Source organism: Schistocerca serialis, chromosome 6 (assembly GCF_023864345.2).
Source record: "Schistocerca serialis cubense isolate TAMUIC-IGC-003099 chromosome 6, iqSchSeri2.2, whole genome shotgun sequence".
Lineage (NCBI taxonomy): Eukaryota > Metazoa > Arthropoda > Insecta > Orthoptera > Acrididae > Schistocerca > Schistocerca serialis.
The window spans coordinates 447,753,656-447,770,111 of NC_064643.1; the positions used below are offsets into that span (position 1 = coordinate 447,753,656).

The window sequence follows — 16,456 nt, forward strand, 5'->3', positions numbered from 1 at the left end:
TAAGAAGCTTTTCTGCAAATCTTCTCTCCTGGACAACTTCTATTCCTCTACCAAATTTCTATTTATAAACTGGTAGCCAGAAAAGACCCTTGTTTTTAAGTTTAACTGCAAGAGTAGGACTACAATAATAGTAACACTACATTGAGTGGGACACATGAGGGTTGGCCTCTGGGTATTGTGTCCTCAAACTCTCACAACCGCTCCAATGGTACAGCATCAATGAATAGTCTGTTGACGTCTGATAAGAACTATCCCTATCATAATACGGTGTACCATATTTTCTGTAATTACTACATTTCCTGAGGCTAATTAAATAGTTTTACTCAGTGTATAAGTTTACATTGAAATCTTTGTTAGAGTGAATTTATGGGCACTACTCTACATTTTGAAATGTGAAGATGTGACTTTTCCACTCATGGAGCTTCACACTACAAAATCAAGGCAATCCTTTATATGTTATTCCCCCAAAACCACAGAGGCCTTCACTGTTCTCAGAAAACAACAATGTATGTGATTATATTTGTGAATATAAAGTATCTGTAGTACCTTCAATTTAATCTTTAGGTTCTTATAGCAACATATTAAAGAAACTAACAATCTTACTTTGGAATTTTTCACATAAAGAGAGAATATATTCATCCAACTTCTTAAATGTCCAAGAAATTATATGCACATGGATCCACAAAAATCACAAAAGACGTCATAAGTATACACACAACATTTTTCAACATAACAGCTGTTCCAATTCTCATGTGCGGAAGCAAGTTTAAAGTACAAAGAGAGAAGGAAAAAATAAAAGCAGAAGAAATGATATTTTCTGAGTTGCATTTTTATGTACCAAATTAGGCAGAAATATTGTGATAAGTGAAAAATTTAAACTGCTTAAATTGTAAACATTTCTGGTTAAAAAAATAAATAACAAACAAAAACAGCCATGATGGTATGGATATTTGCAAGGCAGCTTGGATGTATAGTGCCAGCAGCAGCAGTAATGAATTGTAGTCCTAATGGGAAAACTGAAACAGGAAGATCCAGGAAGGGAAAGTTTCATCCTAACCCATTCTTTGCAGAGGAGGAGAACAAAACAATATATATTATATACTGGTTTCAAACACATGAAATCTTTATGCCTTTTACTGTGGCACTATCAATGGAAAAGGCAGCTATCTCTGCCTTATTTGTAGGCCTAATGTGTGTCACAACCCACAAGTAACTAATCAAATTTGTTGTATGGGCGAGGGGGTACATTTCAACCTGCAGCATCTTTCAATAGTATGAATTTCTCATAACAGGAACCTCTGTGTAACTGGCCAACAGTTAAACAAGTTCCACAACAGGATAATGGCTTCTGAAGTAAGAGTGATTTCAGGTGTGCCGCAGGGGAGTGTCGTAGGGCCGCTGCTATTCACAATATACATAAATGACCTTGTGGATAACATCGGAAGTTCACTGAGGCTTTTTGCGGATGATGCTGTTGTATATCGAGAGGTTCTAACAATGGAAAATTGTACTGAAATGCAGGAGGATCTGCAGCGAATTGACGCATGGTGCAGGGAATGGCAACTGAATCTCAATCTAGAGAAGTGTAATGTGCTGTGAATACATAGAAAGAAAGATCCTTTATATTTAGCTACAATATAGCAGGTCAGCAACTGGAAGCAGTTAATTCCATAAATTATCTGGGAGTAGGCATTAGGAGCGATTTAAAATGGAATGACCATATAAAATTAATCGCCGGTAAAGCAGATGCCAGACAGATTCATTGGATGAATCCTAAGGAAATGCAATCCGAAAACAAAGGAAGAAGGTTACAGTACACTTGTTCGCCCACTGCTTGAATATTGCTCACCAGTGTGGGATCCGTACCAGATAGGGTTGATAGAAGAGAGAGAAGATCCAACAGAGAGCAGCGCGCTTCGTTACAGGATTATTTAGTAATCGCAAAAGCATTATGGAGATGATAGATAAACTCCAGTGGAAGACTCTGCAGGAGAGACGCTCAGTAGCTCGGTACGGGCTTTTGTTGAAGTTTCGAGAACATACCTTCACCGAGGAGTCAAGCAGTATATTGCTCCCTCCTACGTACATCTCGCGAAGAGACCATGAGGATAAAAATCAGAGATATTAGAGCCCACACAGAGGCATACCGACAATCTTTCTTTCCACGAACAATACGAGACTGGAATAGAAGGGAGAACCGATAGAGGTACTCAAAGTACCCTCCGCCACACACTGTCAGGTGGTTTGCGGAGTATGGATGTAGATGTAGACAATAGGTTTCTCTCTATTATTACCCTTAAAAGGATTGCTAGTCAGTAAGTACGCTTCCATGGTATGAAAAGTAAAAGCTCATTTCTGGTTTCAGAGGTGCATATTTTTCACTCAGTATTAACTGAGACCTATCCCCAAAATTAACTACAAAATTTTGCACCTACATATACCACTTGGAACACCTTTTCCAAAACAAGTAAACAGTACTTTAACCTTAATGGCTACCACATGGGAGCAGGTTTCAACAAAACCATGGGTGTAAATAACACCGCTCAATTGCACAGCCAGACTGGATGAATAATTTCAGCAATAATATTTCAACAGATGGAATAATAAGTAGAAAGTAAGTTGCTCTCTTTTAAACTTGAGTAGTTGTGCGGATTTGAAAAATGATGCGTATTATACGAAAAGCGAGTCAGGAAAACATTGCGAAGCCATGAGAGTAGTAAAAGATGGTATGACTCTTTGAACTGCTGCAAATCTGTTTTATTTCACAGATTAACACACAGTAATGCAGTGATATTAGGCCGACAGCAATCAAATACCAACATTAACAACTGTAATCATCCAAAATATGCAAGAAAAGTTTCCACTGCAGATGAATGTGAGCTTTATTATTACATTATTAAAAGATAAAAATATCAACAGTAGACTAATGTTCAAGCAAATGTGGCAGCTAGCATTTATTTTATAGGGTGGTTGCACTCAAGCATACATTGTAGTTGGGATGCAAATGAAATAGCTGGAATTACTAAAAGTGCACTTATGGTGTTGGAAGCTCTTACGTATCATGCTGGTATTGGCAATTCACTGACATCCGTAGCCTATCAGGTTATAGGATACAGAGCCAGTTAGAATCACTTTCAGCAGATTATATGAATTGATTATCTTTGTTTTCGATATGGGAAGTGTAAGAATAACTTATGATGGCCTGGTTTTTTATGATTTTTCAGGCAGGCCACTGCCTTTCTTATTTATTTGGCAAATGAAAGAAACAAAATATGCCAACAGACTGACCTGTCGTGAAGCTCAAGGCCTAGGTGAGGTTGAAATATGACTATTACCAAGTGATTCTTTGCAAGAAAATACCATTACTGTGATATACTGATGTGTAGCACAGCCAAAATGAACATTCACACTGCAATAACCTACTTGTATGTCTTAGCCTACTTTATTTACAAATCATAGATTAGATTCAGTTTTCAGTAAAAAAAAAAAGGACATGATTCTCATGGGTGTGGAACAAGTCAGAAAGTACATTAAAAAAATTAAAACATCTTAATATGATACTCACTACCCTGATCATTTGTCAGGTAATTGTCAAAATATGTGAATGCATTACAATCAACTAGAACTGCTAATACTTACAGAATTAATACAGTATCAGAATGAAATAATGTTATGCACTTTTAATAAATTTATCATGAACAACATACATAATATTGACTGTAGTGACCAAGTGCAGTGAAAACTAAAATGTAACAGACATTTTTACTTAAGCTGGTCTAACAGTCCCTGTTAAGATATTCATCTCTTTCAAACTCTGTTTAAGCTGTGCTTTATCTGAAACAAAATTTTTAATGGTTGCTGGCAATTTATTGAAAATGTGTGTTCCTGAATATTGGACTCCTTTTTGGTCCAAGGTAACTGATTTTAGGTCTTTATGTAGATTGTTCTTATTCCCAGTACTGAAACTATGTATTAAGCTATTGGTTGGAAAGACACGTACTACTAGCAACAAATTTCACTAAGGAATAAATATACTGAGAAGCAGTGGTTAAAATAACAAGTTCCTTGAACAAGTTTCTACATGATGATCTTGAATTTACACCACAAATGAGTCTGATTACACATTTTTTCACACTAAAAAATTTTGACAGCTTTGATGAGTTACCCCAGAATAAGATCCCATATGACATAACAGAATGAAAGTAAGTGAAGTAGGCAAGATTTTTTTATATTTATATCTCCTGCATCTGACATTCTCGCTGCAAATACAGACTAGTTAGGTGCTTCAGCAATTCTGTGGTGTACCCTTCTCAACTGAATAATTACAAACAAACAAACAAACATGATTTGCTACCACCAACCGATGCACAGCTCCCATCGTTCATTACACAAGGTGTTACCAACATCAGCACAAACTGCAACAGCCACTGGTAGTGAAAGTGCACTTTTACTACTGGAATTACAGGCTTAAGGATTTCTTGAGGAGTCATTGATTCATATGATTTCACAGAAAACTGAGTAGTTGATCTCAATAAATTATTGATACAATTATTTAATTGTATAGATAAAAAATCTACTCCCCAAGCGGCACCAGAACACACACATAAAAGAGTGTTGTGACTGACAAGCTTTTGGAGCCAGGGGTCATCTTCAGGCAGAATGGTTGAAGGGGAAGGAAGAAGGGTGAAGGGAAAGGACTGGAGAGGTCTAGGAAAAGGGGTATATTTTGGGAAAGTCACCCACAACCATGGGTCAGGAGAGACTTACCGTGCGGGATGAGAAGGAAAGAATCTTTCCTTCTCATCAAGCATCGTAAGTCTCCCCTGATCTGCAGTTCTGGGAGACGTATGTAAAATCTGTCCCTTCTACTATACCTCTACAGTCCATTTCCTTCACCCTTCTTCCTTCCCCTTCAACCCTTCTGCCTGAAGGAGGAGCCACTGGCTCCTGAAGCTTGCCAATCACAACAATCTTTTATCTTTTATCTACTCACCAAGTGGCGGCAGAACACACACATTCTGCCGCTGCTGGGGAGTAGATTTTTTTAGCTATCCAAATTCTTGAATATATGATCTGGATGTTGTAGCTGGTTCTTTGTCTATTGAAATGAACTGCACAACTGAACCTTAATCTAGCACAAATAAAGAAAATCACCTGTTCTGAGCTGTAGAAACAGAAAACACAAAGAACTGTAAGCAAGCACAAGTGAAGGATAGAAGGACATCTGAAGAAGATGATGATGATGTCTTTACCAAAGACAGCTGCCAAAAATTAAACTGAGGAAGTAAAAGAGAAAAATCATCAGTATTAAGTAAAAACTGAATTGAACAGGAAATCTTTAAAAAAATCAGAAAAAAATGAAGAGCAGACTTAAAGAAAATGACATCTGAAAACAAAATATTAAATGCAAGGCTGCAAGGAAAGTTATATTATATGGATCTTCTAAAAGTGAAGATGTAGCTACTTTACAAGATGCATCTGACTTTAAAAATATGAATTTACAGACTGAAGATTTATAGGTTACAAATAAATGTTCGTGAACCTGTGGAGTTCGCAAATAAGGAAACAAAAGTCCTGTTTGTAGCGCAAAAGAAGAGAAAGAAAACAAAAATTACAAAATTAACTTCATACAGTTAACTTTTCCTTGCCATCTGTAACTTTGTTGCATTTGTTTCCAAAGGATTGTTTATTCCCATATTATTCATAAAGCACTGATCATGCAAATGATACCAATTTCGATAACTGCACTTATGTAGGAATACAACACGAGTTTACAGTAAGAATTATACTTTACATTTAGATTTTACGTTACTGATTTAGGACACCATACTATTATATAATTATTCTACAAGATGGGTCCCAGAAGTTATATATTAATAGTATGGTATTATTAATAGTACCTGTACAAAGTGTTAACAACTCTTCAAGGTACCTACCATAGCATACAAACATCTTTTCTACTGACTCTCCCAAGCCTGTACACCCCATCAAAGACCTCAACTGTAATCTGCTTTAAAGCTGTTGTCACGGCCACATGGAAGAGCTCAATGCTGTCAAAATGGTGCCCTTTGAGTGTGTTCTTGACCTTGTAAAACTAAAAGAAATCAGCCGGAGCCAGATTGGGACTGCAGAGTGGCTGTAGCAGCACTGTCAGAAACTCAGATACAATGAGACGTGTGACTGGGCACAATGTCATGATGCAGCAGCCAGGTAGTGCCAATGTCTTTTTGCGTGTAGGTAACCCTTTACAACAATGTTCCCAGAATATCCACACAGGGGCAGTGTTAACAGTTCTCTGCTCTTGAAGTGTAAAATCTTTGTCAACCACAAACTTCCCATCAAAAAAGACTATCAAAAATTGCCTTCAATTTGGATTGCTTAGCCTCACCTTCCGTTTCAGGGATTCCAGGGTGTGTCATTCAACACTCTGGGGCTTTGTCTCTAGTTGGACTGAAATGCTTACATTTTTTTCACCAGTAGCATCATCGTTCAAATAATCTGGTTCAATTTCCACACATTTCTTCAGTCCACTTGTGACGAACACACTGTTAGCATTTTGCTCATCTATCAACAGTTTGAGGAGCAGTTCAGTACATACCTCCCACATGTTCAATTTTTAGATAAAGTGATGTTTTTAGAATGCTCTAAATGTTACCTAACAGCTGAACACTCATTCGAAGGTCAGCATCGAGTAACACCACACAAGAGTTACATTTTAATCAATCTGGCTTGTTGATGGACAATGAGAGCGAGGGTCAGTGCTTGCATCTACTTCTACTTCTACATCTACACAGACACTCCGCAAATCACATTTAATTGCCTGGCAGAGGGATCCCCTTCTTGGTCCCCTGTGAACTTTTTCATCCCTCTCATAACTTGCACATACAAAAAAGCAGATTTCTTGAAGACTTGTTTCAGCATTTAACGAGTTTCTGCAGCTTTTTGTCAAGTTTTGTGCAGAACTTTATCTCCCAAAATTTTTCCAAAGTATCAGCCATGAGGTGGTCTCATAACAGAGGCGCACTAAATCAGCAGTCCTGACACCACTGGCGCACAGAGCAGACTGACCTAGGGTGCAATCTACCTCAAATGGCTCAACCATGTTGCGACCTTTAGGGCACAGCAAGAAAATATATTTCATTAGTTTTGGGGCACACCTTGAACCTCATTAATATAGCTGTTGATTAGTAGGTTCCATGTATATATCCCTCAAAGACATTGTATGGTAGCTCTCACATTGTCAGGGCAGTTCATGCAAGAGCCGCCCAAAAAGTTTCCATTTTAGGGCGTTCCTGAAGCATATATGCAATGTAGTGCAACTCCGATGCACAAATACATTCACCAACGTGTAGGCAAAGCATTTATGTAGTATTTGTGTCTTTCTGATGTGTGTGCAGCAAATGCTGAAATGTGAACAATGGTGAAGTTATTACCACATGCATCCAAACAAGACCAACATGCTTTTTCTTTTCTTAGGCACCAAAGGACAAACATCGGTAGACATATACTGGAGAATAAAAATGTGTGTGGAGCAGCATGTCTGTCGATAACCACCACTGTGAAATGATCAAGTCCTGAGCCAGTCACAATTTGACAGAAGATGCTGTTCAATCTGGGAGGCCAGCCTCACCCAACTCAAATGGGAGACAATAGCACCCATCGTATAGCCTTCATCTTTTTGCCATGGGATTACTCTGCCTTCAGTACCTTGAAAAAGGCCTTTAAGGGTCAACAGTTCCTGTGGGATGAGGATGTGCAGCAGACAGTTATGGACTACTTCATGCAGCCAACCACGCTATTTTACCAAACAGGTACCATTAACTTAGTTCATTGGTGAGATGGTTGTCTCCATGATCATGGCAATTTTGCCCAGCCGACATACCAATTCTGGACTGTATGGCCTTTGAATGGCAACTTTTGTTCGATAAGGACATAAGCTGAAGCAATGAATTACAATATATGCCATGGCCTGGACTTGAACCCAGGTAGCCTGCTTACTAGGCAGATATGCTGATCACACCACCAATGTAGAACTGTTTGTACCGCAGTTGCATGGACTGTCCAATACCCTCCCATACATAACATTCAGATCACCCCTTCAGCCCATTTTCCCCTTCCTAAATCATACGAATTGCTGAGGTTCTCCAACACTGGAATAGCACCCCAGCTTTGTACGTAATGGCACAAATTTTAATTAATTGCTTCAGCTTCTGTTCTTATCGAAGATAAAGATGAGAGTCATATGTCTCCAAGAAAATGTAATTCCATCAGATCAATAGCAAACTTTTTGATCATCCCTTATTATACAGCTTTACACAAGTATATGTAAAACTATTTTGGCATATTTATTTAATCTAGTGCATTCTAAATCTATATTATTTCTATTCCTTAACTGTGGACCTTACTTTTGCAAACTAAAGCTTCTGGTTGATATTTCATTGAGAGGAGATAGGATTAAATGTAAAAGGAAAGTGTTGTTAGTGTTTTTGGTTTCTTCAACTGTGGCCGGCATGAATGATTGTAATTCTATTAATTGTTTTCACTGCCTCTTTTTTGACACACAACACTGTTTTTGCAATAGAAGAGTTGCCCCATAGGATATTTCCATATGGTAAGTGAGTGTGGCAGCAATAGTACAAAGATAGAAGCTGTTCCTTACTGACACGGTTTGATTCGCATAGTAAATGCATCACTTGCAATAGTTCAATGCACAACTGCTCTGTGTACATTCCACTTCAATTGTGGGTACAAATGAATTCTTAGTACCCGGACAGATTTACACTCATATTTTTCACCCAGTTTATGGACAAATATGGCAATGGCCATGCCGTAGTGGATACACCAGTTCCCGTCAGATCACCAAAGTTAAGCACTATCGGGCATGGCAGGCACTTAGGTGGGTGACCAACCAGGCTGCCACACGCTGTTACCATTTTTCAGGGTGCACTCAGCCTCGTGATGCCAATTGAGGAGCTACTCAACTGAATAGTGGTGGCTCCGGTCAAAGAAAACCATCATAATGACTGGGAGAGCGGTGTGCTGCCCACACGCCCCTCCTATCCACATCCTCAGCTGAGGATGACATGCCTGCCAGATAGTCCTGGTGGGCCACTTGTGGCCTGAAGACAGAGTGCTTTTTTTTATGGACAAATATGTATATAGTTTCAGTTTTGTTTAATATTACTGTTTCAGTGTAGCCACTGTGCAGACTTGCCAACTATTGCCATTGTTTCCCTTTTCACTTCATCTATACATTGATCAGTCATTAAAAGTGTTATATCATCAGCACATATCTCTAGCTTTTAGAGCAAATAACTAGAGAGATCACTCATTTGTAGTAGAAAAAGAAAAAGGATCTAGGACAGAATCTCCCAGTATTCCTGTTATAACTGACAGGGCAATCTATCAACATTTATTTAACAGAAATATGATTCAATTAAAGATACTATCAATGACCTTGACACCATTTTGTTCAATTCAAAGTTATTTTTGTTTTATTCACCTAGATTCATTCAAGGATCATCTCTCAATGATACTCAATTTATCGAGGTAATACAATGTAAATCAAAAGATCAAAATATACAAAACACAGCATACATACCACACTTTATAAAGATAGGACACAAACTATGGGGAAAGGACAGGTCGTCAGCTGTGGCCATGATAAGGAACCATTCTGGTATTTGCCTTAGTGCCCAACGAACACATGGAAAACACAAACGATATTGAAGTATCATCTCATACAGTGTCAAGTGCTTTGCTCAGATGAAGGAGGGTAACACACAATATTTTGAAACATCTGACATTACAGACGATTCCACAATTTCAGTGGTGGATAGACAGGGCCTAAAGCCATTTAGCAAAGAAGAAATTAGTTTATTGTTCTCAAAGTAGCTGTACAGTTGCTCTTTTCTGTGGTGCTCTATGAATTTTATAATGATTGATCACAATGCCCCCTCATCCTTACAATTCCAGCTACATCTGTGACAGAAAGGGACAGTCTTGTTTCTTACAGAAGAAATTTTTCTGTGGAAAAAAATGCTGGTTTTGTCGAAACCCTAAATAATAAATCCTGACAGTTAGGAGTGCATTTACAACCAGGTATTAACAATGCTTATGATGATTTCTCTTCAATATTCATATCCAATTTTGAAATGTGTTTTATGAATAAACTGACCAGAGTGCATTCGTGTTGGATAACTAAAACTATTTCCTGGATTACGTAAGGCATTCCTGTAGGATTTTAACAACACTCAGTTCTCAAATGGAAAGATCGAACAACAGCACAATAAGAACGTCAGGCAATAAATCCCAGTCTACGAGAGACATCGTAAAAGACGAAACCATGCAGTAAAATTACATACATGACTACTTTATAAATGATTCCCAAACACACATCTTAAATTTCGCAAATCAGGGTGAACTTAGGTATTATACACTTGCATACAGCATGAAGTTAGCTGCAACTAGTGAACACGAAGTAGTAAAGGTGATTAAAAGCCTCAAATACAAAATGTCAGCAGGTTTAGATGATCCACCAGTGCCACACTGCTTCACATATTTGCAAAGCCCATGGCTCACGTTGTTAAATCTATTATTCATCGAGTGTCCCCTCCCTCCATATAGATTAGAAATTTAAAAAGGGACACCTGAAGTCAAGAGTGGTAATAGGAATAAATTTGAGAATTATCAGCCATTTTAACTCCTGTCAGCATTCTCTAAAGTACTTGAAAAATTAATGGAAAACAAATCACTAAGTACTTAAATAACAATCTACTGAATAATAATCAACATGGCTTTCAAACCTATCACACAGAAACAGTGTTAGATTACACACATGAAATGCACAAAAGCTTTGAATCACCCCTGTTCCCAGAACTCCTGAAGACAGACATTGACTGTGGATATCGTATCACAGACAGTCACAGTCACTCTGTTCAGAGATGTCAATAAACCCGCCCAAAGATGTAAACAAACATGCAAGAACAGCACCTATTAGATGGAGGGTGTCCGACATCTGATCAGTTCCAGTCATTCCAGCAGGGAGGAGGTACATGGCTCGTGTTGTATGTAGTTCAAACATGCCTAGGCGGTCAATACCTCGGTTCGATCATGTCCACATTGTTACTTTGTGTTGGGAAGGGCTCTCAACAAGGGCATCTCGGAGTGAACCAAAGCAATGTTGTTGGGACATGGAGGAGATACAGAGACAGGAACTGTCAATGACATGCCTCACTCAGGCCACCCATGGCCTACTACGGATTATGGCTCAGAAGAATCCCGACATCAACACCGCCATTTTGAATAATGCTTTTCGTGCAGCTACAGGAAATTGCATTACGACTCAAGATGTGTGCAATAGGCTGCATGATGCACACCTTCACTCCCGATGTCCATCATTGCAACGAAGACACCATGCAGCTTGGTACAGATGAGCCCAACAACATGCCGAATGGATCACTCAGGTTTGGCATCATTTTCTCGTCATCAATGAGGGTTGCATATGCCTTCAACCAGACAATCGTCCGATGTGTTTGGAGGCAACCCGGTCAGGCTGGATGCCTTAGACACACTGTCCAGCGGGTGCAGCAAGGTGGAGGTTCCCTGATGTTTTGGGGTGGCATTATGTGGGGCCAACGTACACCGCTGGTGGTCATGGAAGGCGCAGTAAAGGCTGTACGATACGTGAATGCCATCCCCAACCAATAGTGCAACCATATCGGCAGCATAATGGCGAGGCATTCGTCTTCATGGATGCCCCATCGTGCACATCTTGTGAATGACTACCTTCAGGATAATGACATCGCTCGACAAGAGTGGCCAGCATGTTCTCCAGACATGATCTCTATTGAAGGTGCCTGGGATAGACTGAAAAGGGCTGTTTAAGCCGACATGAGCCACCAACCACTCTGAAGGGTCTACGCCTAATCGACGTTGAGGAACGGGACAATCTGGATCAAAAGTGCCTTGATGAACTTGTGGATAGTATGCCATGACGAATACAGGCATGCATCAATGCAAGAGGAAGTGCTACTGGGTATTAGAGGTACCGGTGTGTACAGCAATCTGGGCCACCATCTCTGAAGGTCTCTCTGTGTGGTGGTACAACATGCAATGAGTGATTTTCATGAGCAATAAAAAGTGTGGAAATATTTATGTTGATCTCTATTGCAATTTTCTGTACACATTCAAGCTGCAAGCAATGGGTACAAAATGGATAGAAAACAATAAGTTTGCAAAATAGATCACAGGTTGTATATTATACACCAATGCATTCTAATCATAAAATCAGTGCCACCAGGCTGACCTTAATGTGAAGAAAACAAATTATATTCAATCTGAGAAGATAACTGAAAACCAAGATCTCCAACTGGTGCTGGGCAGCAATACGACTGCCCATAACTTTTCTGATTGCATCTTGATCAAGACAAATTGGGAAGACTGAACTGAACTTTTCCAGAGACTAAGTTCTGCATATTTTGCTCAGAGAATTATTTCTAAACTACTTTCTTCTGGCAGAGCTAGAATGGCTTATTTTGGTTACTCCCTGCCCCTTACAGCTTGTGGAATACTCTACTGGGATAAAATTAATAGTCAATTACATGAAATCTTTACATTACTGAAAAGGGCTATTCAAATCTTGGCATGTAGCTCTGCTAGGGCTTACTGCAAGCCCCTACTTAAAAAACTAGGTTTGCTTTTTATACCCTTCTTTCACATATACAATATAAGTTGACGTTGGGACTAAGATTTCAAGATTACCACATTTATAATACTCACAACTGTGGTTCCCGCCACATAAAACAAGCGGACCATTTGGTGTCATTCTTTATAATGCACTCCCAACTCTCATAAAGAGATTGGAGAAGGAAATGGCTTTTAGACCAGAGTTAAAATCTTTCCTGTTGAGAAGTATTTCTACAATGTAAGTGAATATGTTACCTTACAGAAATAAGTTACTCATTTATTATAAATGTCTTTTGACTCGTACAATGACCATCTGCGCTGTATCAGTCTTTGCAAAACAATGTTTCTGCTGTTGGTTTTCTGTTTCAAACGTAATGCAACGCATCTCCTCAGAAAGGGGATCTGGTGGTAGATTAGTTGTGATGGCTATAGAGCCAGCATGTGCTATACTTTCCTGCAGTGTTATTGGTAGTTTCATGTTCCATGAATTCTTTGTATGATAAATTGTTATGAAGTGGAACAAGTCAAATTATTTTCTAAATATGCTTACATGAAACATACAGATGTGAATTATGTAGTGGTTCCTATCCACCAGTTTTTAGCCTACACAGTACAATAACAGAAATTCTTCAATGGATTAGAAGTTGGCAAAGAGAAATTTTTCCAGTTTATTTTCAAATTGGTTTTGTTGTCTATCAGACATTTTTTTTATCAATGGGCACCAGTCAGTGATCAAAAATTTTGCTTGCAGCATTTGTGTTAAAGACAACCTTAATGTGGCATAAATCAATGTCATTTTTTTCTAGTATTGTAGTCATTCCTTCTGAACTGTAGCCTAATGGATGATTTCATGAGGCAACAAGTATACTGGTAGCAGTAGTCAGAATGCCCAACTCCGTTTTCAAGCAATATAATCTAAACTGATGCTAACTTTAGACATGAACATGTACACATGTTGGGGTTTAAGTGTACACTATTTGACAAACAGTAGCTGAAACATCATCATTTCTATATAGAAGACAGTTTTTATGTACAGGTAGGAAGCAGAATAAAGAGTGCCAGTACTCAAATGCTATTGCACTGGTGAAATCAGAATAAACAATTTTCTGCGCAAGAAGTTCTGGTTAACTGCTCTGACCAATTCTACATAACATATCCATACTCTGTAAGCCACCTAAGTGCGTGGCAAAAAGTATTTATCTTTGCAGCACATATTACAGTTTCCTCCCATTCCACAATGCAGAATGTTCATGGAAAATGCGCGAGTATGATATGATACATTGTACCAATATATCATGCACGAAGCAGTTCACCCAAGAGTTGACAGGCTCACTCATCAATCCTTAAGTTGTGCCTCTCATTTACGTAAATACCCGTTAGCTACCGAAGTGAAATTCACATTTTGTTTTCATTAGTTACGTATTTCGGAAGCAATTTCAGGGCACGCAAGAAAAGCAACTCCATAATATTAAAGTTCGAAAATGTAGTGCACAGCAATATCGAAATGTGGGCAATCGTTTTTGCCAATTGTACGACATTAATGCCACTCTTCTGCTAACCAGTTTTCTGAATATAATTGTGCTTTGGTCGTGTTACTCAAATCCGTATGGTGTGTGCAACTCATGCGACAATGACTCCTTTTACCAATAAATCTACTATCTCGATTTTGAAAGCACAACATGGACATACAGAACTGTCCAGCAAATTTCTTCCCCGCCCCCTCAGAATTGATGTCACACACGCATGTGGCCTGTCACGAAACATTTTACGGAAGAAATATACTCTTCGTCACAATGATGAGACTTAGATGGCTGCCCAGCAAAGCAAAAATGTCTAGTGAAATGCTTTATACATGAAGACTATAATAACGAACGTCGAAGAAGGCAACAGCGTTAAGCTAACGCAATACGCACATTACACATGCTTCGTAACAAGCAAGTAGCCATAACTTCGTTACTTCCGCCAAACATACTGTTTTGTAATAACCACTTAGTACGCCATAAACTGAAAACGAATGAGGGCCTGGGAAGTGTGATGGTGACTCTCACTGTAAACTTAAGATTGCTATCGCACTGAAAAGTTAATCAGAACTTCTCATTAGCTGTCCCTTAACATAGCATATTGATATAACACACACAGTTTAATCACCTCTTTATCCTTGAGCCCCAATAACAGAACCTCCTCCATAAGAGTAAGTCTTGTTTCTTTCGAATCTCCATCCTCCAAGTCGTCATCTCGGTCTCCCGACTTCTTGTCATCTGAATCTATGTTATCTCTTGACACTCCTTCTCCATTTTCACGAGACACATTCCGTCTCTGCACAAGTCCATCACCTCGATGCATTTCTAGCGATTGTCTGTTGAAGATTTTGTAGGTAGTTGTACGGCAACTGAGAGCTTACTAGCTGTTCAACGTCATCAGTCTACTGTTGACATGTGTAACACTCTCTACACACTCCTTTACGTCTAACAAATATGGCGGCTGCTGATGTTACGAAGCCTTGAACCCAGAATGCACTGCAAGGGGTGTAGAGATTTTCGTTGCCAGGCAACAACGAACAAAAATCAGCTGTCGTGGACGCCAGACGATTAGCCTGTTTTCCTGGTAATATTCATGACTCTTGAAATGTAGGCTTTACATATTTGTCAGAAGTGGTAGCCTTCATTTTTATCAAAATTATGGATCGACCAAAGTATTCCTCAAGTGTAAGGATCGGCAATTGGAACGAAGAGCTTTATTCAGAAGAGGTACTGAAATCTGTAGTTTGATGATGTAGGTTAATAGTAACTGTTTTTAGACGTCTACTTTTCGCTTTTAGAACTGAAGTAGTACGCCTTTCAGGCTCTTCATTGCTGTCAACAAAATTTTATAAGCTACGGAGATGATGTCAGTAAAAATAAATGAAAAAAATTATTATTATTCGCGGCAGACATGAACTTTTGTTAACAATTTTAGTTTGCATAATTAGTTCGTTAATTCGCGATAAAATGTATGTGAAATGTGTCAGAAACAACAAAGGTTGCACACACACACACACACACACACACACACACACACACGGTTATTACTCTGCGTTGTAGAAAGCAATGTCCAGAACGAAAGAACTAAGTATGCGTAGAGAGAAGTCTGCTGTTACTGTCTACCAGACGTTTTGTGATTGTCACACCTTTCTGTACCACTGTAAAATTCAGTTAAAACTACCGCAGTTATTTTTCCTTGTATTATTATGTTAGTGATTATTTTTATTATTCTAAAAGCTAATGAATTGATCCTAACAATTTTCTTCATTGAATGATTATACTGTAGGTTTGTGGTTAATATACTCAGTGAAACAGATATTGTACCCACAAAGTATAACTTAATGTCTGCGTGAACTCTGCATGTAATTGTAATTTCTTTCTTTTGTATAATGAATACTTATCACAAAATTCGTCTGTGTGATGCATTGTGACATTATATTACTCCTCAGAAGGTGTTACCCCAACAAATTGCTGTTTGTTATGGCATTACGTATTGTCTTACTGAGAGGAAAGTCATAAAACTTTGGACAGTTTATGCAAAACAAAGGAGGAGATGGAATGGTGACAAATAAATAAATGACTGGACTCACAAAGCAGAAACACAATTCAGTCAGGTACACAAATCAATAGCGTCCTTTCTTGGTACCAAATAAATAGTAAAATTGGAGATAATAATGAAATATTCAGATTTTGTGGTCCCCTTATTGGTGTGTCCTAAGTGAACCAGTGACCTACTGGAAAAGAAATAA

At 38.6% G+C, this 16,456-nt stretch overlaps 1 protein-coding gene across 1 annotated transcript in view; it reads right to left on the reverse strand.

Annotated features, from left to right (window-relative positions):
- The window catches only part of LOC126483722 (Golgi phosphoprotein 3 homolog sauron), a 48,152-nt gene extending 32,977 nt beyond the window's left edge, over positions 1–15,175 (reverse strand). Inside the window, exon 1 of the mRNA XM_050106825.1 lies at positions 14,836–15,175. Within this exon, the coding sequence (XP_049962782.1) occupies positions 14,836–15,030 (195 nt within the window). The 5' untranslated portion in view covers positions 15,031–15,175. The remainder of the gene's footprint in view (positions 1–14,835) is intronic.
- Between the last annotated feature and the right edge of the window lie 1,281 nt (positions 15,176–16,456).